This window comes from Mobula hypostoma, chromosome 2 (assembly GCF_963921235.1).
Source record: "Mobula hypostoma chromosome 2, sMobHyp1.1, whole genome shotgun sequence".
Classification (NCBI taxonomy): Eukaryota; Metazoa; Chordata; class Chondrichthyes; order Myliobatiformes; family Myliobatidae; genus Mobula; species Mobula hypostoma.
Genome location: NC_086098.1, coordinates 162,068,482 through 162,088,187, shown reverse-complemented (window position 1 = coordinate 162,088,187; position 19,706 = coordinate 162,068,482). Strand labels below are relative to the sequence as shown.

The 19,706-nt window shown below is 44.5% G+C and overlaps 1 protein-coding gene across 3 annotated transcripts in view; it reads right to left on the bottom strand.

Moving 5' to 3' along the window:
- Nucleotides 1-387: 387 nt before the first annotated feature.
- The window catches only part of osgn1 (oxidative stress induced growth inhibitor 1), a 155,400-nt gene continuing 136,081 nt past the window's right edge, over nt 388-19,706 (bottom strand). For all 3 annotated transcript variants that reach the window (XM_063073651.1, XM_063073642.1, XM_063073660.1), the window contains 2 exons: nt 9,390-9,481; nt 388-2,358 (listed from right to left, as the gene is read on the bottom strand). In XM_063073651.1, coding sequence (XP_062929721.1) covers nt 1,365-2,358; nt 9,390-9,481 — 1,086 coding nt within the window. In that variant the 3' untranslated portion in view covers nt 388-1,364. The remainder of the gene's footprint in view (nt 2,359-9,389; nt 9,482-19,706) is intronic.

Below are 19,706 nucleotides of genomic sequence, written 5' to 3'. Positions count from 1 at the left end.
GTAGGGACCAGCGACTGTTGACAGTGCATGAGTGCTCAGCGTGTTGGGTGGAGGGACCAGCGTCTTTTCTGATTGTGCTTTAGTGCACAGTGTGTTCGTGGTTGTAGGAACCATCGTCTGTTGACAGTGCTTGAGTGCTCAGTGTGCTGGGTGTAGGGACCAGTGTCTGCTGACAGTGTTTGAGTGATCAGTGTGCTGGGTGTAGGGACCAGCGTTTGTTGACAGTGCATGAGTGCAGAATGTGTTGGGTGTAGGGACCAGCATCTGTTCTGATTGTGCCCTAGCGATCAGTGCGATGGTCGGTCCAGTCTCCTGTTATGCCCAGAGAGTTTCCTGGATTAACACATTAAATTTACAGCAGGCAATTATAGCCAGTACTTTGGTACAAGCAGCCTTTTAATGAGAAGGTAATCATTACACAATGGCAGTCTACTGTGACAATTAAAACTTCAATCTCCTTCCTGCAGCCCCATGGAGAAGTTGTTTATTTTCCCTCCTAGCTTTCACCTTTTCTCTTTCTCAACTAATTCTTTCTGATGATTGACACAGGCTGCTGGTTAGATCCTCATACCCTAACTTTCAGTAGATGAATGTGCTTAGAATGTTTGTGCCAGTGAGGGAGGTAAATATCTGATTTTCGTACACCTCACTCCAAAGAGGTGTGATGTGGAACCAGCCTGCTGGAGACATGCTGACACATCACTTTCTGGGCTGTGGTCAGACAAATTCTCACAGCTCTTGACAGGACTTTCTGCTGTCGGGTGAGGTGAAAATTCACTATAACTAACAGTACTTCTGTGACCTCACCCCAAACTTGACAGAAATCACAATTCAACCCCATGCATGGGACGTGGCCTTTACAGAAAGTGTTTAATTAATTTAGGTAACCAGTGATATGTCGGTGTTGGCCCAAACTTCCTCGTTGATTCAAGGACAAAGTTTTGGCCATCACTCCTAGCAACAGTACATACAATTCAGGAAACAGTGAGTGGAATCTCTTCCATTCCTTTCTGTTCCTCTGGGCCTTCCACATTGGAATGTGTTGGAATGAAAACACTGACACCCCATAGCAGAACAGGCACACAAAGAGGTACCTCCTTGATGGGAACTCCGAGGATCTCCATATTTCCTCCCCTCCCACATCCCAATACATCCCTTCTATTAATTCTCAGGAGCCTATCAACATTCCACATGAGATCAAGGAGGGTTTCACACCAGCCTGGATGAGTCAGGTCAGTGGAACATCTCAAAGTAAAGCTGCCTTGGGAACTCGTTATGACAGTCCTCGCTACGGGCAGCAGGCAGACTGTGTGAAGCACTCACACACGTGCTTCTCTGCCTCTTGTGGTCTGGATGCTCCAGTGTCAATCTGCAGGGAACCACTGTTCCTTGCGTCGCTTCACCAAGCAGCTCGTGATGGCCAGAGCTCCACCCTTCACAAACCGCACAAAGTTATCACCCACCAGGGGTCCCATTGCAAACAAGGAGGACTCCTGCACCAACTCGTGGGTGTAGGGGTGAATGTGTATGGGGTTGTAGCGGCAGGAGATGGACAGTTTGGGGTCCAGCCCCAAGTAGGCACCATTGTCCCTCAGGAAGGAAAGCTTGGGGTTGGTGCCAATCAGCACAAGTGCCATGGACACACTCACTCGTGTTTCCACCCTGTCCCAACTCTCCAGGACACACTTGTGATCAGGCTGGAAACTACAGACCCGGTGCTGCGGCAAGCTGACATAACCCTGGTAAGAGGTGGGCTCCTCACCCACTCGCTGCTGGCTCATCATCTGGTGCACCTTGTGGTATTCTGGATACAGCACCTTCGGCAGCTGGTTGAATATCAGGTTGGGATCGGTAACAGAGGACCGGAAGGCATGGAGGACCGGCACGTTTTGGTGGTGGGCACAGAGAATGGCATCAGCCGCACTCAGTCCAGCACCTACAATCAGTACGGGCTCCGAGAACTCGTTCAGCCGCCCCTGGACCACGGCCGCCTCCAGCTCTGAGACACTATGACCCACGAAGGGCAAGTCCTCGCCTTGTACTCCCAGCCACAATGGCTCGTCATGAGTCCCCGTGGCCAGCACTACGTTCTCTGCGTAGATGAGGAAGGGTGTCTGTGTTCCGTCGCTCCAACTCTGATACCCCTGGACCTCCCACAAGGACGGGCTCCTGTCCTCTCTGCTCTCCTGGTTTACAGGGTGCTCTCCGCCCTTCTCACCCTCAGAAGCACCACAGGCTCGACGTAGCAACGTCACACGGCTTCGGTTCACAAAGTTCTTCTCCAGACCCATCTCACTGACAAAGTTTTGGTAATAGGCAGCAACCTCAGACGGAAGCACCCGGTCATTCCTCAGGCTCCTGTGGTGGTTGGGGTGGGGGTAAGGGGGAGGGAGGGAAAGATATAAAGTGTACAGTGAAGACACTGGGCTGGCAGATGTGCCTCACCCTGGAAGATTCAGCTTTTTGAATGACCCCAGTGGATGGGAACTGTGGATGTCTCCATATCGTCACCAGCCATCAGGGACATACATACAAAGGGAAAGGGCCAGTAACATCATGAAGGAACTCACCCACCCTGCTCATGGACTGATTCCACTCCCATCAGGAAGGAGGCTACGTAGCATCCATACCAGGACCACCAGACTCAAAAACAGTCACTTTCCCCAAGTAGTAAGGCTGATTAACACCACACCACCAACCACCACTACCTTATCATTTCCTGCCAGTCACTCCCCAGTCTAGTGCGACTTTATGGGCAGATAATTGGTCAACGTACAGTGCCTATAAAAATATTCACCCCCCCCCCAGAACTATTCATGCTTTATTGTTTTAAAACATTGAATCACAGTGGATTTAATTTGGCTTTTTTTGACACTGATCAACAGAAAGCGACTCTTTCATGTCAAAGTGAAAACAGATCTCTACAAAGTGATCTAAATTAATTACAAATATAAAACATAAAATAATTGATTGCATAAGTATTCACTCCTTTCAAGTCAGTATTTAGTAGATGCACCTTTGGCAGCAATTACAGCCTTCAGTATGTGTGGATAGGTCTCTATCAGCTTTGCACATCTCAACACTGCAATTTTCCCCATTCTTTACAAAACTGCTCAAGTTCTGTCAGATTGCATAGGGATTGTGGGTTAACAGTCTTTTTCAAGTCTAGCCACGAATTCTCAATTGGATTGAGGTCTGGACTGTGACTTGGCCACTCCAGGACATTAACTTTAACAGGATATACTGGCTTTGGAGTAGTACAGAGGAGGTTCACCAGGTTGATTCCAGAGATCAGAGGGTTGAACTATGAGGAGAGATTGAGTCGCCTGGGACTGTACTTGCTGGAATTCAGGAGAATGAGAGGAGATCTTATAGAAACATATAAAATTATGAAAGGGATAGATAAGATAGAGGTAGGAAAGTTGTTTCCACTGATAGGCAAAACTAGAATTAGGGGACATAGCCTCAAGATTCGGGGGAATAGATTTAGGACGGAGATCAGGAGGAACTGCTTTTCCCAGAGAGTGGCGAATCTGTGGAATTCTCTGCCCAGTGAAGCAGTGGAGGCTTCCTCAGTAAGTATATTTAAGACAAGCTTGGATAGATTTTTTCATAGTAGGGGAATAGGCAAGTCGGTGGAGCTGGGTCCATGGCTAGATCAGCCACGATCTTACTGAATGGTGGCACAGGCTCGATGGGCCGGATGGCCCACTCCTACTTCTTATCTTCTTGTTGTTTTTAAGGCCATTCCTGTGCAGCTTTGGCTTTATGCTTGGGGTCATTGTCTTGCTGGAAAACAAATCTCCCAAGTCGCAGTTCTTTTGCAGACTGCATCAGGTTTTCCTCCAGGATTTCCCTGTATTTTGTTACATTCATTTCACCCTCTATCTTCACAAGCCTTCCAGGTCCTGATGCAGTGAAGCATCCCCACAGCATGATGCAGCCACCACCATGCTTCACAGTAGGAATGGTGTGTATTTGATGATGTGCGGTGTTCAGCTTAAGCCAAATATAGCATAAGTGGTTTCATCAAATCATAGAACCTTCTTCCAGCTGACTTCAGAGTCTCCCACATGCCTTCTGGCAAACTCCAGCCCAGATTTCAGGTGAGGTTTTTTCAACAGTGGCTTTCTATTTGCCATTCTCCCATAAAGTTGCTGTGAAGCACCCGAGCACAGTCTCTTCCATCTCAGACACTGAAGCTTGTAACTCCTCTAAGTTGTCATGGGTCTCTTGATGGCCTCCATCACTAGTCCCCTTCTTGCACGGTCACTCAGTTGTTGAGGACAGCCTGCTCTAGGCAGATTTACAGCTGGGCCATATTCTTTCCATTTCTTGATGACTGACTTCACTGTACTCCAAGGGATATTCAGTGACTTGGAAATTTTCTTGTATCCATCTCCTGACGTGTTTTTCAGAGTTGCTTGGAGTGTTCTTTTGTCTTGGTGTAGTTTTTGCCAGGATACTGACTCACCAGCAGTTGGACCTTCCAGACACAGGTGCATTTTTACTATAATCAATTGCATATAAGTCTCCAAAATCAGATCTCCATTTAACTAATAACATGACTTGTAAAACCACTTGGCTGCACCAGTGATGATTTGATGTGTCATATTAAAGAAGAGAGAATACTTATGCAATCAATAGTGTTTTATATTTGTAATTAATTTAGATCACTTTGTAGAGATCTGTTTTCCCTTTGACATGAAAGAGACTTCTCTGTTGATCAGTGTCAAAAAAGCCAAATTAAATCTACTGTGATTTAATGTTGTAAAACAATAAAACATGAAAACTTCTGGGGGGAGGGGGAATACTTTTTATAGGCACTGTATACAAACTAATGTATTTATATTTATTGTTTTTTATTATTGTGTACTTATCTTATTGTCTTTTTTCCAGCCTAACCACTATTTCATTCTCCATTACTCTTGTGTACTAGAATTAACATTAAGCAATGAAGACCTTAAGACAAAGGTGCAGAATTAAGCCATTTGGCCCTTCAAGTCTGCTCTGGGCTGAGTCCTCACCCTTCTACCCACAATCTGCTCCTGGGGAGACCTCCTCATCTTCTGTCCAGGGTCATTCGCCACTACCTCCACTGCACACTCAAACTATTTCCAACACTTTTCCACTTGTCCTCCCTTGTTCCTTCCTATCATCACCCCAATAAAGACATAAAATGCCAGAAACACTCAGCAGGTCTGCCAACATCTTCAGGGGCAGAAACAGGGTTACTGCTGCAAGTTGAGGACCATCCACAAGAAGCTTCCTGCCCTATGAAGGATTCTTGCTAGGCACATTTTGTATTTGACTGGTTCTCAGTCACTGAGTTAGCTGTCGACCTTGACCCTCCTGGATACTTAATCACGCAACTGATTTCACAAACAGCCCCCCACAACACTAAATAAAGTTATTTCCTGTTTCTCTTCACATAATTCTATCCCAATGCTTTCCACAGCTTCACTCCTCCCTGACTCAGCCCCTTCATATTCTGACAGCTGATTTTCCCTGTCCAGATTTCCATTTCTGAACACAGGCATTCCTGAACTTGCTACCACCCTCCTCACCCTTCCCTTTTATCCTGAACCCAGCTCCCTATCCCCCTTCTCTATGCATCTTTTAATTGGACCTCAGGACAAGTCACTCAGTCCTCTGGAAGGATGTTGGCCAGGCCTGAGCTGCTTGGATGCAAACACAAGCCACTGATAAGGTCACGTGGGACCAGACTGTTGTAAAGCATCAAGCAGCAGGTTTGATGCAAGATAGTGCAACTCAATCCTTCATTTAAGGTGGCGGCAAAGGAGAGCTTCAACATGATCCAACTCTCTCCACTTCATCAGTTTGACCTCTGTTCAAAACCTTGGCCAATAAACTTACCGAATGGAGGTTTAAAAATCTTCTGGCTTGTGACCCCTCACCCAGCCCTTGGATGACTTACATAGAAACATAGAAAATAGGTGCAGGAGTAGGCCATTTGGCCCTTCGAGCTTGCACCGCCATTCAGTACGATCATGGCTGATCATCCAACTCAGAACCCTGTACCTGCCTTCTCTCCATACCCCCGATCCCTTTAGCCACAAGAGCCATATCTAACTCCCTCTTAAATATAGCCAATGAATTGGCCTCAACTGTTTCCTGTGGCAGAGAATTCCACAGATTCACCACTTTCTGTGTGAAGAAGTTTTTCCTCATCTCGGTCCTAAAAGGCTTCCCCTTTATCCTCAAACTGTGACCCCTCGTTCTGGACTTCCCCAATCTTCCTACATCTAGCCTGTCCAATCTCTTTAGAATTTTATATGTTTCAATAAGATCCCCCCTCAATCTTCTAAATTCCAGCGAGTATAAGCCTAGTCGATCCAGTCTTTCATCATATGAAAGTCCTGCCATCCCAGGAATCAATCTGGTGAACCTTCTTTGTACTCCCTCTATGGCAAGAATGTCTTTCCTCAGATTAGGGAACTAAAACTGCGCACAATACTCCAGGTGTGGTCTCACCAAGGCCTTGTACAACTGCAGTAGTACCTCCCTGCTCCTGTATTCGAACCCTCTTGCTATGAATGCCAGCATACCATTCGCCTTTTTCACCGCCTGCTGTAACTGCATGCCCACTTTCAATGACTGGTGTACAATGACACCCAGGTCTCATTGCATCTCCCCTTTTCTGGGGAATAGGCTGGTCCTGGACTTATTTCCTGGCATAATTTACATATGACTATTTAACTATTTATGGTTTTATTACTATTTATTATTTATGGAGCAACTGTAATGAAAATCCAATTTCCCCCAGGATCAATAAAGTATGACCATGACTATGACTACTATTTTCCTAATCAGCCACCATTCAGATAGTATCTGTTTTCCTGTTCTTGCCACCAAAGTGGATAACCTCACATTTATCCACATTAAATTGCATCTGCCATGAATTTGCCCACTCACCTAACCTATCCAAGTCACCCTGCATCCTCTTAGCATCCTCCTCACAGCTAACACTGCCGCTCAGCTTCGTGTCATCCGCAAACTTGGAGATGCTGCATTTAATTCCCTCGTCTAAGTCATTAATATATATTGTAAACAACTGGAGTCCCAGCACTGAGCCTTGTGGTACCCCATTAGTCACTGCCTGCCATTCTGAAAAGGTCCCATTTATTCCCACTCTTTGCTTCCTGTCTGCCAACCAATTCTCTATCTACATCAATACCATACCCCCAATACAGTGTGCATTAAGTTTGCACACTAATCTCCTGTGTGGGACCTTGTCAAAAGCCTTTTGAAAATCCAAATATACCATATCCACTGGTTCTCCCCTATCCACTCTACTAGTTACATCCTCAAAAAATTCTATGAGATTCGTCAGACATGATTTTCCTTACACAAATCCATGCTGACTTTGTCCAATGATTTCACCGCTTTCCAAATGTGCTGTTATCACATCTTTGATAACTGACTCTAGCATTTTCCCCACCACCGATGTTAGGCTAACCGGTCTATAATTCCCTGGTTTCTCTCTCCCTCCTTTTTTAAAAAGTGGGGTTACATTAGCCACCCTCCAATCCTCAGGAACTAATCCAGAATCTAAAGAGTTTTGAAAAATTATCAATAAACCTTCTCTGGTTTATTCTTTTGTCAGACTGGGATGAACAATTGTTGTAGTTCATCCATGCGATCTTTAAATGCTTGCCATTGCATATCCACCGTCAATCCTTTAAGTGTCATTTGCCAGTCTATCTTAGCTAATTCACATCTCATACCTTCAAAGTTACCCTTCTTTAAGTTCAGAACCTTTGTTTCTGAATTAATTATGTCACTCTCCATCTTAATGAAGAATTCCACCATATTATGGTCACTCTTACCCAAGGGGCCTCGCATGACAAGATTGCTAACTAACCCTTCCTCATTGCTCAATACCCAGTCTAGAATGGCCTGCTCTCTAGTTGGTTCCTCGACATGTTGGTTCAAAAAACTATCCCGCATACAATCCAAGAAATCCTCTTCCTCAGCACCCTTACCAATTTGGTTCACCCAATCTATATGTAGATTGAAGTCACCCATTATAACTGCTGTTTCTTTATTGCGCGTATTTTTAATTTCCTGTTTAATGGCATCCCCAACCTCACTACTACTGTTAGGTGGCCTGTACACAACTCCCACCTGCATTTTCTACCCCTTAGTGTTATGCAGCTCTACCCATATCGATTCCACATCTTCCTGGTTAATGTCCTTCTTTTCTATTGTGTTAATCTCCTCTCTAACCAGCAATGCTGCCCCACCTCCTTTTCTTTCATGTCTATCCCTCCTGAATATTGAATATCCCTGAATGTTGAGCTCCCATCCTTGGTCACCCTGGAGCCATGTCTCTGTGATCCCAACTATACCATATTCATTAATAACTATCTGCACTTTCAATTCATCCACCTTGTTACGAATGCTCCTTGCATTGACGCACAAGGCCTTCAGGCTTGCTTTTACAACACTCTTAGCCCTTATACAATTATGTTGAAAAGAGGCCCTTTTTGATTTTTGCCCTGGTTTGCCTGCCTGCCACTTTTACTTTTCACCTTACTACTTGGACTTCTTCCATGAACGGTTATTTCCCTCCCCAGGAACGTGGTGACATAAGTGGGCAGGGTGCTTGAATTCACTGACCACAGTATCATAGTTGGAACATCCGGTTATAAAGCCGGTTAAGCCACATGTTGAGTATCATGTACAGTTCAGATTGACAAGGTACAGAAATGGTATGCTAAGTTAGAGGGACACAAAAAATTCACAAAGATGTTTTCTGGAGTGAAGAGCTTGAGTTACAAGGAGATACTGGACAAGCTGGGACTATTTTCCATGGAGTGAAAGAGGCTGATCAGTGACCTTATAAGAGGTTCAAAACATTATGAGAGGAAATAGATAGGATAATGATGTTTTTTTTCTCCCCAGGATGAGGGGAGTCTAAAACTAGGGGGCATATGTTTAAGGTGAGAGGGCAAGGATTTAAAGGGGATTAGAAGGCAGGTTTTCTCCCCATAGAGAGTGGTGGATATACGGAATGGGTTGCTGGAAATGAGGAAAGGTTCAGAAAGATATGGTCCAAAGCAGACAAACCGGATTAGTTTGGAGAGGCAGACTGGTCAGAAAGGATAAGTTTGGCTGAGGGGTCTGTTTCTGTGTTGTACAAACCTGTGAACTTGTAAAGACTCTCCTTTTAGTAGGAGAAGTCCCAATCCCCATCAAGCCCATATTTTCCAGAATTCTACAAATCACAGGGAATTTATCCATCAGCTTTTTGTATTCCATAGAATACAAGTTTGTGTAAACCTGCTCATAATCTGACCAGTAAACAGAAGCCCTTTCAGGAAAGCGCAATGTTGAGAAGGCAGAGGGTGGATTCTGGTACAGACCTGCGCTTCTCCCCGACCCAGTCCTTCATCTTCAGAGCTGGTAATTCCATCCAGCTGCCAAAGCTTAGTGTAAGCATCGAGCCCTCCATATCCTGAAAGACAAAGCAGCAAGAGGTTTAGATGACCCAGATATGAAGCGCATTGAACATTGAGCCCTCCTTATCCTGAAAGACAAAGCAGTGAGAGGTCTGAGATGGCGCAGGAACAGATCGGCCTCCAGGTCCCAGGACCAAGAGCAGAAGCAGGCAGAAAACCTGGCAACACCTCTGCCATGACAGTGAGTATAGGAATAGAATGAGGTGAAGGATAAATGTGTGGCTGAGGGACTGGAGCAGGAGGCTGGTATTGGGACCTCTTCTGGGGCAGTGTGACCTGTACAAAAAGGACGGGTTGCACTTGAATCCCAGGGGGACCAATATCCTGGTAGGGAGGTTTGCAAAGGAGAGTTTAAACTAGAATTGCTGGGGGGTGGGAACCGAACTGAAGTGACGGAGAAAAGGGAGGTTGGCTCACAAATAGAGAAAGTTTGGAGACAGTGCGAAAGGGAGGATAGGCAGGTGATAGAGAAGGGACGCGCTCAGACTGATGGTTTGAGATGTGTCTATTTTAATGCAAGGAGTATTATGAACAAACCGGATGAGCTTAGAGCATGGACCAGCACTTGGAGCTATGATGTTGTGGCCATTACAGAGATTTGGATGGCTCAGTGGCAGGAGTGCCAGGCTTAGATGTGGGGGTGGGGTGGGGCGGGGCATGGCACTGTTGATCTGAGATAGTGTCATGGCTTCAGAAAAGGAGGAAGTCATGGAGGGATTGTATACTGAGTCTCTGTGGGTGGAAGTTAGGAATAGGAAAAGGTCAATAACTCTATTGGGTGTTTTTTTTATAGACCACCCAATAGTAACATGGACATCGAGGAACAGGTAGGGAGACAGATTCTGCAAAGATGCAATAACAACAGGGTTGGTTGTGGTGGGAGATTTTAATTTCTCAAATATTGATTGGCATCTCCCTAGAGCAAGGGGTTTAGATGGGGTGGAGTTTGTTAGGTGTATTCAGGAAGGTTTCTTGACACAATATGTAGATAAGCCTACAAGAGGAGAGGCTGTACTTGATCTGGTATTGGGAAATGAACCTGGTTAGGTGTCAGGTCTCAGTGGGAGAGCATTTTGGAGATAGTGATCACAATTCTATCTCCTTTACCATAGCATTGGAGAGGGATAGTAACAGACAAATTAGGGAAACGTTTAAGGGAAAATATGAGGCTATCAGGCAGGAACTTGGAAGCATAAATTCTCAGTGAAACGAATGGAAGAAATGTGGGAAATGTTCAGGGAATATTTGTGTGGGGTTCTGCACAGGTACGTTCCAATGAGACAGGAAAAGGATGGCATGGTACAGGAACCATGGTGTACAAAGGCTGTTGTAAATCTAGTCAAGAAGAAAAGAGCTTACGAAAGGTTCAAAAAACAAAACGATAGAGATCTAGAAAATTCTAAGGCTAGCAGGAAGGCGATTAAGAATGAAATTAGGAGAACCAGAAGGGGCCATGAGAAGGCCTTGGCGGACAGGATTAAGGAAAACTCCAAGGCATTCTACAAGTATGTGAAGACCAAGAGGATAAGACATGAGAAAATAGGACCAATCAAGTGTGACAGTGGAAAAGTGTGTATGAAACTGGAGGAGATAGCAGAGGTACCTAATGAATACTTTGCTTCAGTATTCACTATGGAAAAGGATCTTGGCGATTGTAGGGATGACTTGCAGCAGACTGAAAAGCTTGAGCATGTATATATTAAGGAAGAAGATGTGCTGGAGCTTTTGGAAAATCAAGTTGGATAAATCACTGTGACCGGATGAGATGTACCCCAGGCTACTGTGGGAGGCGAGGGAGGAGATTGCTGAGCCTCTGGTGATGATCTTTGCATCATCAATGAGGACGGGAGAGGTTCTGGAGGATTGGAGGGTTGTGAATATTGTTCCCTTATTCAAGAAAGGGAGTAGGGATAGCCCAAGAAATTATAGACCAGCGAGTCTTACTTCAGTGGTTGGTAAGTTGATGGAGAGGATTCTGAGAGGCAAGATTTATGAACATTTGGAGAAGCATAATATGATTAGGAATAGTTAGCATGGCTTTGTCAAAGGCAGGTCATGCCTTATGAGCCTGATTGAATTTTTTGAGGATGTGACTAAACACATTGATGAAGGAAGAGCCATAGATGTAGTGGATATGGATTTCAGCAAGGCATTTGACAAGGTACTCCATCCAAGGCTTATTGAGAAAGTAAGGAGGCATGGGATCAAAGGGGACATTGCTTTGTGGATCCTGAACTGGCTTGCCCACAGAAGGCAAAGAGTAGTTGTAAATGGATCATATTCTGCATGGAGGTTGTTGACCAGTGGTGTGCCTCAGGGATCTGTCCTGGGACCCCTACTCTTCGTGAGTTTTATAAATGACCTGGATGAGCAGTGATGGGTTAGTAAATTTGCTGATGACACAAAGGTTGGGGGTTTTGTAGACAGTGTGGAGGGCTGTCAGAGGTTACAGTGGGACATTGATAGGATGCAAAACTGGGCTGAGAAGTGGCAGGTGGAGTTCAACCCAGTTAAGTGTGAGGTAGCTCATTTTGGTGGTCAAATATGACGGCAGAATATAGCAGTAAGACTCTTGGCAGTGTGGAGGATCAGGAGGATCTTGGGGTCCAAGTCCATAGGACACTCAAAGCTGCTACGCAGGTTGACTCTGTGGTTAAGAAGGCATATGGTGCATTGGCCTTCATCAGTCATCGGATTCAGTTTAAGAATTGAGAGGTAATGTTACAACTATATTGGACCATGGTCAAAGCCCACTTGCAGTACTATGCTCAATTCTGGTCATCTCACTACAGGAAGGATGTGGAAACCATAGAAAGGGTGCAGAGGAGATTTACAAGGACGTTCCCTGGATTGTGGAGCATGCCTTATGAGAATAGGTTGAGTGAGCTCGGCCTTTTCTTCTTGGAGTGACGGAAGATGAAAGGTGACCTGACTGGGGTGTATAAGATAATGAAAGGTATTGATCCTGTGGAGCAAGGACATGGCAGACCAATTGAATAATTACTTTGGTTCTGTCTTCACTAAGGAGGACATAAATAATCTTCCAGAAATAGTAGGGGACAGAGGGTTCAGTGAGATGGAGGAACTGAGCGAAATACATGTTAGTAAGGAAGTGGTGTTAGGTAAATTGAAGGGATTGAAGGCAGATAAATCCCCAGGGCCAGATGGTCTGCATCCTAGAGTGCTTAAGGAAGTAGCCCAAGAAATAGTGGATGCATTAGTGATAATTTTTCAAAACTCGTTAGATTCTGGACTAGTTCCTGAGGATTGGAGGGTGGCTAATGTAACCCCACTTTTTAAAAAAGGAGGGAGAGAGAAACCAGGGAATTATAGACCGGTTAGCCTAACGTCGGTGGTGGGGAAACTGCTGGAGTCAGTTATCAAAGATGTGATAACAGCACATTTGGAAAGCGGTGAAATCATCGGACAAAGTCAGCATGGATTTGTGAAAGGAAAATCATGTCTGACGAATCTCATAGAATTTTTTGAGGATGTAACTAGTAGAGTGGATAGGGGAGAACCAGTGGATGTGGTATATTTGGATTTTCAAAAGGCTTTTGACAAGATCCCACACAGGAGATTAGTGTGCAAACTTAAAGCACACGGTATTGGGGGTAAGGTATTGATGTGGATGGAGAATTGGTTAGCAGACAGGAAGCAAAGAGTGGGAATAAACGGGACCTTTTCAGAATGGCAGGCGGTGACTAGTGGGGTACCGCAAGGCTCAGTGCTGGGACCCCAGTTGTTTACACTATATATTAATGACTTGGATGAGGGAATTAAATGCAGCATCTCCAAGTTTGCGGATGACACGAAGCTGGGTGGCAGTGTTAGCTGTGAGGAGGATGCTAAGAGGATGCAGAGTGACTTGGATAAGTTGGGTGAGTGGGCAAATTCATGGCAGATGCAATTTAATGTGGATAAATGTGAAGTTATCCACTTTGGTGGCAAAAATAGGAAAACAGATTATTATCTGAATGGTGGCCGATTAGGAAAAGGGGAGGTGCAACGAGACCTGGGTGTCATTATACACCAGTCATTGAAAGTAGGCATGCAGGTACAGCAGGCGGTGAAAAAGGCGAATGGTATGCTGGCATTTATAGCGAGAGGATTCGAGTACAGGAGCAGGGAGGTACTACTGCAGTTGTACAAGGCCTTGGTGAGACCACACCTGGAGTATTGCGTGCAGATTTGGTCCTCTAACCTGAGGAAAGACATCCTTGCCATAGAGGGAGTACAAAGAAGGTTCACCAGATTGATTCCTGGGATGGCAGGACTTTCATATGAAGAAAGACTGGATGAACTGGGCTTGTACTCGTTGGAATTCAGAAGATTGAAGGGGGATCTGATTGAAATGTATAAAATCCTAAAGGGATTGGACAGGCTAGAAGCAGGAAGATTGTTCCCGATGTTGGGGAAGTCCAGAACAAGGGGTCACAGTTTGAGGATAAAGGGAACCTTTTAGGACCGAGATTAGGAAAAACTTCTTCACACAGAGAGTGGTGAATCTGTGGAATTCTCTGCCACGGGAAACTGTTGAGGCCAGTTCATTGGCTATATTTAAGAGGGAGTTAGATATGGCCCTTGTGGCTACAGGGGTCAGGGGGTATGGAGGGAAGGCTGGGGCGGGGTTCTGAGTTGGATGATCAGCCATGATCATAATAAATGGCGGTGCAGGCTCAAAGGGCCGAATGGCCTACTCCTGCACCTATTTTCTATGCTTCTATGTTTCTATGGATGGTCAGAGACTTTTTCCCAGAGCTGAAATGGCTAGCACGAAGGGGCATAGTTTTAAGGTGCTTGGAAGAAGGTACAGAGGAGACGTCAGGGGTAAGTTTTTTTTTGTGCAGAGAGTGGTGAGTGCGTGGAATGGGCTGCCGGTGGCGGTGGAGGAGGCAGAAACGATAGGGTCTTTTAAGAGACTCCTGGAATGGTACATGGAGCTTAGAAAAATAGAGGGCTATGGGAAAGCCTAGGTAATTTCTGAAGTAAGTACGTGTTTGGCACAGCTTTGTGGGCCGAAGTGCCTGTATTGTGCTGTAGGTTTTCTATGTTTCTAAATGAAGGCTTCAAAAAGGCTGGTTAGAGAAGAGGGCTTCTTCTTTAACAAAAAATGGGAGAAACTAGAGCGCCTGCAGTCAATGGATTGTACATACAAGGGCACAGTGGGTAAACATGGGGAGAGAGGCACAAAGAAGTATGAGCTGAGTTTGTGCAGAATCTAAGAGGCCCTTTGGACCTCTGTGTCTATATTGACCAGTGGGACTACCTATACCAATTCTTATTAAGTGTAGTTAACAATTTCATACTAAGTATAAATCAATAACTATGATTAAAAATTCATTAACAATAATCTGTAGAAAATTACAGCACAGTACAGGCCCTTCAGCCACAATGTTGAGTCAACCTTTTAATTGAATTGAATTGAACTGAATTGACTTTATTTCTTACATCCTTCACATACATAAGAAGTAAAAATCTTTACATTATGTCTCCACCTAAATATGCAATGTGCAATCAAGGTAATTTATGATAAATAGAACAGTCAATGTAACATAGAAATACAATTGTAGCAGCGTGAGTTAATCAGTCTGATGGCCTGGTGGAAGAAGCTGTTCTGGAGCCTGTTGATCCTTGTTTTTATGCTGCAGTACCATTTCCCGGATGGTAGCAGCTGGAATAGACTGTGGTTGGGATGACCCAGGTCCCCAGTGATCCTTCGGGCCCTTTTTTTTTTACACATTTGTCATTGTAAATGTCTTGAATCATGGGAAGTTCACATCTACAGATGCACTGGGTTGTCTGCACCAATCTCTGCAGAGTCCTGTGATTGAGGGAAGTACAGTTCCCATACCAGGCAATGATGCAGCCAGTGAGGATGCTCTCAATTGTGCCCCTGTAGAAAGTCCTTGGGATCTGGGGGCCCATATCAAACATCCTCGACCGTCTGAGGTGAAAGAGGAGCTATTGTGCCTTTTTCACCACCCAGCTGGTGTGTACAGACCACGAGGTCCTCAGTGATGTGGATGCCGAGGAACTTAAAGCTGTTTACCCTCTCAACCCCAGATCCATTGATGTCAATTGATCTTACCCTGCTTTAAGATCAACCTAACCCTTCCTTCCGACATAGCCCTCCATTTTCTATCATCCATGTGCCTATCTAAGAGTCTCTTAAATGCTCCTGATGTATCTGCCTTCACCCCGACCGCTGGTGGGATGTTCCATGTACCCACCAATCTGTGTAAAGAATTTACTTTTGACACCCCCCCCCCCAATATTCTGTTTCCAATCACCTTAAAATGATACCCCCTTACTTTAGCCATTTCTGCCCCAGGAAACCTATAGTGATTATTCACCCCATTTATTAATTCCCTGCCCCCCTGGTTCCCTGCTCATTTTTGCACCCTACCTTTATATCATCAATCTTTGTATCAAATAATACCAAAGTGAATAGTAAAAACCTTCTCAACTGTGTAAAAAATAAAAGAGAGATGAGAGTGGATAAAGGACCGCTAGAAAATGAGGCAGGTGAAATAATAACAGGGACAAGGAGATGGCAGATGAACTAATGAGTATTTTGCATCAGTCTGCACAGTGTAAGACACTAGCAATGTGCCAGATGTTGTAGTGTGTGAAGGAAGAGAAGTGGGTGCAGTTACTATTACAAGGGAGAAGGTGCTCAAAAAAGCTGGAAGACCTAAAAGGACATAAGTCACCCAGACCAGATGAACTGCACCCTGGGGTCTGAAAGAGGTAGCATTAGAGATTGTGGTGGCTGTTGTGAGCTGGGGCATTACAGGACTTGGGAGTCCTCGTACAGGATTCCCTTAAAGTTAACCTCCAGGTTGAGTCGGTGGTGAAGAAGGCGAATGCAATGTTGGCATTCATTTCTAGAGGAATAGAGTGTAGGAGCAGGGATGTGATGTTGAGGCTCTATAAGGCACTGGTGAGACCTCACTTGGAGTACTGTGGGCAGTTTTGGTCTCCTTATTTAAGAAAGGATGTGCTGACGTTGGAGAGGGTACAGAGGAGATTCACGAGAATGATTCCGGGAATGAGAGGGTTAACATATGAGGAACGTTTGTCCGCTGTTGGACAGTATTCGTTGGAGTTTAGAAGAATGAGGGGAGACCTCATAGAAACATTTTGAATGTTAAAAGGCATGGACAGAGTGGATGTGGCAAAGTTGTTTCCCATAATGGGGGAGTCTAGTACGAGAGGGCATGACTTCAGGATTGAAGGGCGCCCTTTCAGAACAGAAATGCGAAGAAATTTTTTTAGTCAGAGGGTGGTGAATCTATGGAATTTGTTGCCACGGGCAGCAGTGGAGGCCAAGTCATTGGGAGTATTTAAGGCAGAGATTGATAGGTATCTGAGTAGCCAGGGCATCAAAGGTTATGGTGAGAAGGCGGGGCAGTGGGACTAAATAGGATAAAATGGATCAGCTCATGATAAAATGGTGGAGCAGACTCGATGGGCCGAATGGCCTACTTCTGCTCCTTTGTCTTGTGGTCTTATGGGCAGCCGGCTGAGGGTAGCAGACACCAACAGAATCAACAAACTCATCCGTAAGGCCAGTGATGTTGTGGGGATGGAACTGGACTCTCTCACGGAGGTGTCTGAAAAGAGGATGCTGTCCAAGTTGCATGCCATCTTGGACAATGTTCCCCATCCACTACATAATGTACTGGTTGGGCACAGGAGTACATTCAGCCAGAGACTCATTCCACCGAGGTGCAACACTGAGCGTCATAGGAAGTCATTCCTGCCTGTGGCCATCAAACTTTACAACCCCTCCCTTGGAGGGTCAGACACCCTGAGTCAATAGGCTGGTCCTGGATTTATTTCCTGGTATTTACATATTACTGTTTAATTATTTATGGTTTTATATTGCATTATTTATACTCTGTTCTTGGTTGGTGCAACTGTAATGAAAACCGATTTCCCTCAGGATCAATGAAGTATGACTATGACTATGATTAGCAATGATCTTTCAAAAATCATTGGACTCTGGCATGTTGCCAGAGGACTGGAAAATTGCAAATGGCACTCCACTCTTTAAGAAAGGAGGAAGGTAGCAGAAAGGAAATTATAGATCAGTTAGCTTGACCTCAGTGGTTGGGAAGATGTTAGAGTCAATTGTTAAGGACGAGGTGATGGAGTACTTGGTGACACAGGACAAGATAGGCCAGGGATGGCCAACCTATGGCGCATGTGCCAAAAGTGGCACATTGGATGATTAGAAGTGGCACATTGCACCTCAGTGATCTCATGCAAAAAGTATTAACCAAAAACCGATTTGCAGAACAAAAAATCTATAACAGGAATTCAAGTAGCTTAGAGCTACAAATGTGTTTTCCTGAGAATAAGTCTAAACCTTAGCAATTATTTTTAGCGATTTTATTATTTCACGCACATCTTTTGGCAAATGTTATCTTCTCTCACATTAATCTGTTTTCAATTAAAAAATGTTCAATGAGTCAAACTAGGAAAGAAGGACTTCTGTTCTGCAGTCGTTCGATAACTGTTCAATACACGTTTGATACTTGTTTGATCCTGAGGCGCCAGGCGTCTGCACCAGCGGTGCGTCGCAGGTTTTTGCCGGTCAGTTTACAAAACTTGTGCGCTACAGAATTGTGCTTTGTTTGTCCTTTGTGAACACTTGCAGTTTTGTACTGTTTCAAAAATTAAGCCTTGTTTTTACATTCAGTTCCCCATCACAGTGCAAAAGAAAAGCAGAAAGTGATAGTAAGCATGAATTCAATGAACAGTGGGAAAATGAGTTCTTATTTATAGCGGGTCCGTCAGGAAAACTGTTGTGCATTGTTTGTGAAAACACTTTCTCACATGACAGAAGACATGATCTTAATAGACACTATAAAACACAACATCAGACTGAAATAGAAGGAAAACTGAAGCTAATGCTTGGGTCTGAGTTACGGAAAGAATATGTGATTAAGAGAAAGGAAGAAATCAGAAGAAGACAATATATTTGTTAAAAGTCTCATTAAGGTAAGTAATGTTTATCTTGTTCTATATTAAATCAATATATTATATAAAATGCTAAATATGTCTATATTAACATATTTTTACAAGAATTGAATGGGGGTACAAGAGTTGTATGGTGCATCTGAACTCGTGTGTGAAACAACTGACACATGGAATGTAAAAAATTGGCCACCCCTGAGAAAGTCAGCATGGTTTCCTTCAGGGAAAATCTTGTCTGCCAAACCTGTTGGAATTCTTTGAGGAGATTACAAGTAGGATAGATAAAGGGGATGCAGTGGATGTCGTATATTTGGACTTTCAGAAGGTGCCCACACAAGGCTGATTACCAAGTTAAGAGCCCATGGTATTACAGGAAAGTTACTAATGTGGTTAGAGCATTGGCTGATTGGTAGGAGGCAGTGAGTGGGAATAAAAGGATCCTTTTCTGGTTGACTGCCAGTGACTAGTCTTCCACAGGGATCGGTGTTAGGACCACTTCTTTTTATGCGGTATAAAAATGATTTAGATGGTGAAATAGATGGCTTTGTGCCAGGTTTGCAGATGATATGCAGATTGGTGGAGGGGCAGGTAGTGTTGAGGAAACAGGTAAGATGCAGAAGGACTTAGACAGATTAGGAAAATGGGACTATTTTCTAAATAGGGAGAAAATCCAAAAATCCGAGATGCAAAGGGACTTGGAAGTCCTTGTGCAGAATACCCTGAAGGTTAACTTGCAGGTTGAGTCAGTGGTGAGGAGGGCAAATGCAATGTCAACATTCATTTCAAGAGGTCTAGAATACAAGAGCTGGGATGTGATGCTGAGGCTTTATAAGGCACTGCTGAAACATCAACTGTGCTCTTTTCCATTGATGTTGCCTGACCTGCTGAGTTCCTCCAGCATTTTGTGTGTGGGTTGCTTGGATTTCCAGCACTTGCAGTATTTCTCTTGTTTGTGATTGAACAGAAGTGGATGTTTGATGGTCGCTGTGGATTCAGTCAGCAGAAAGATCAGATACTGTGTCACCTCTAAATCTTTAAGGAGGCAGATATATTTGTTAATGACAACTGATGAAGGGATATTTGAAACATAGAAACATAGAAAATAGGTGCAGGAGTAGGCCATTCGGCCCTTCAAGCCTGCACCGCCATTTATTATGATCATGGCTGATCATCCAACTCAGAACCCTGCACCAGCCTTCCCTCCATACCCCCTGATCCCCGTAGCCACAAGGG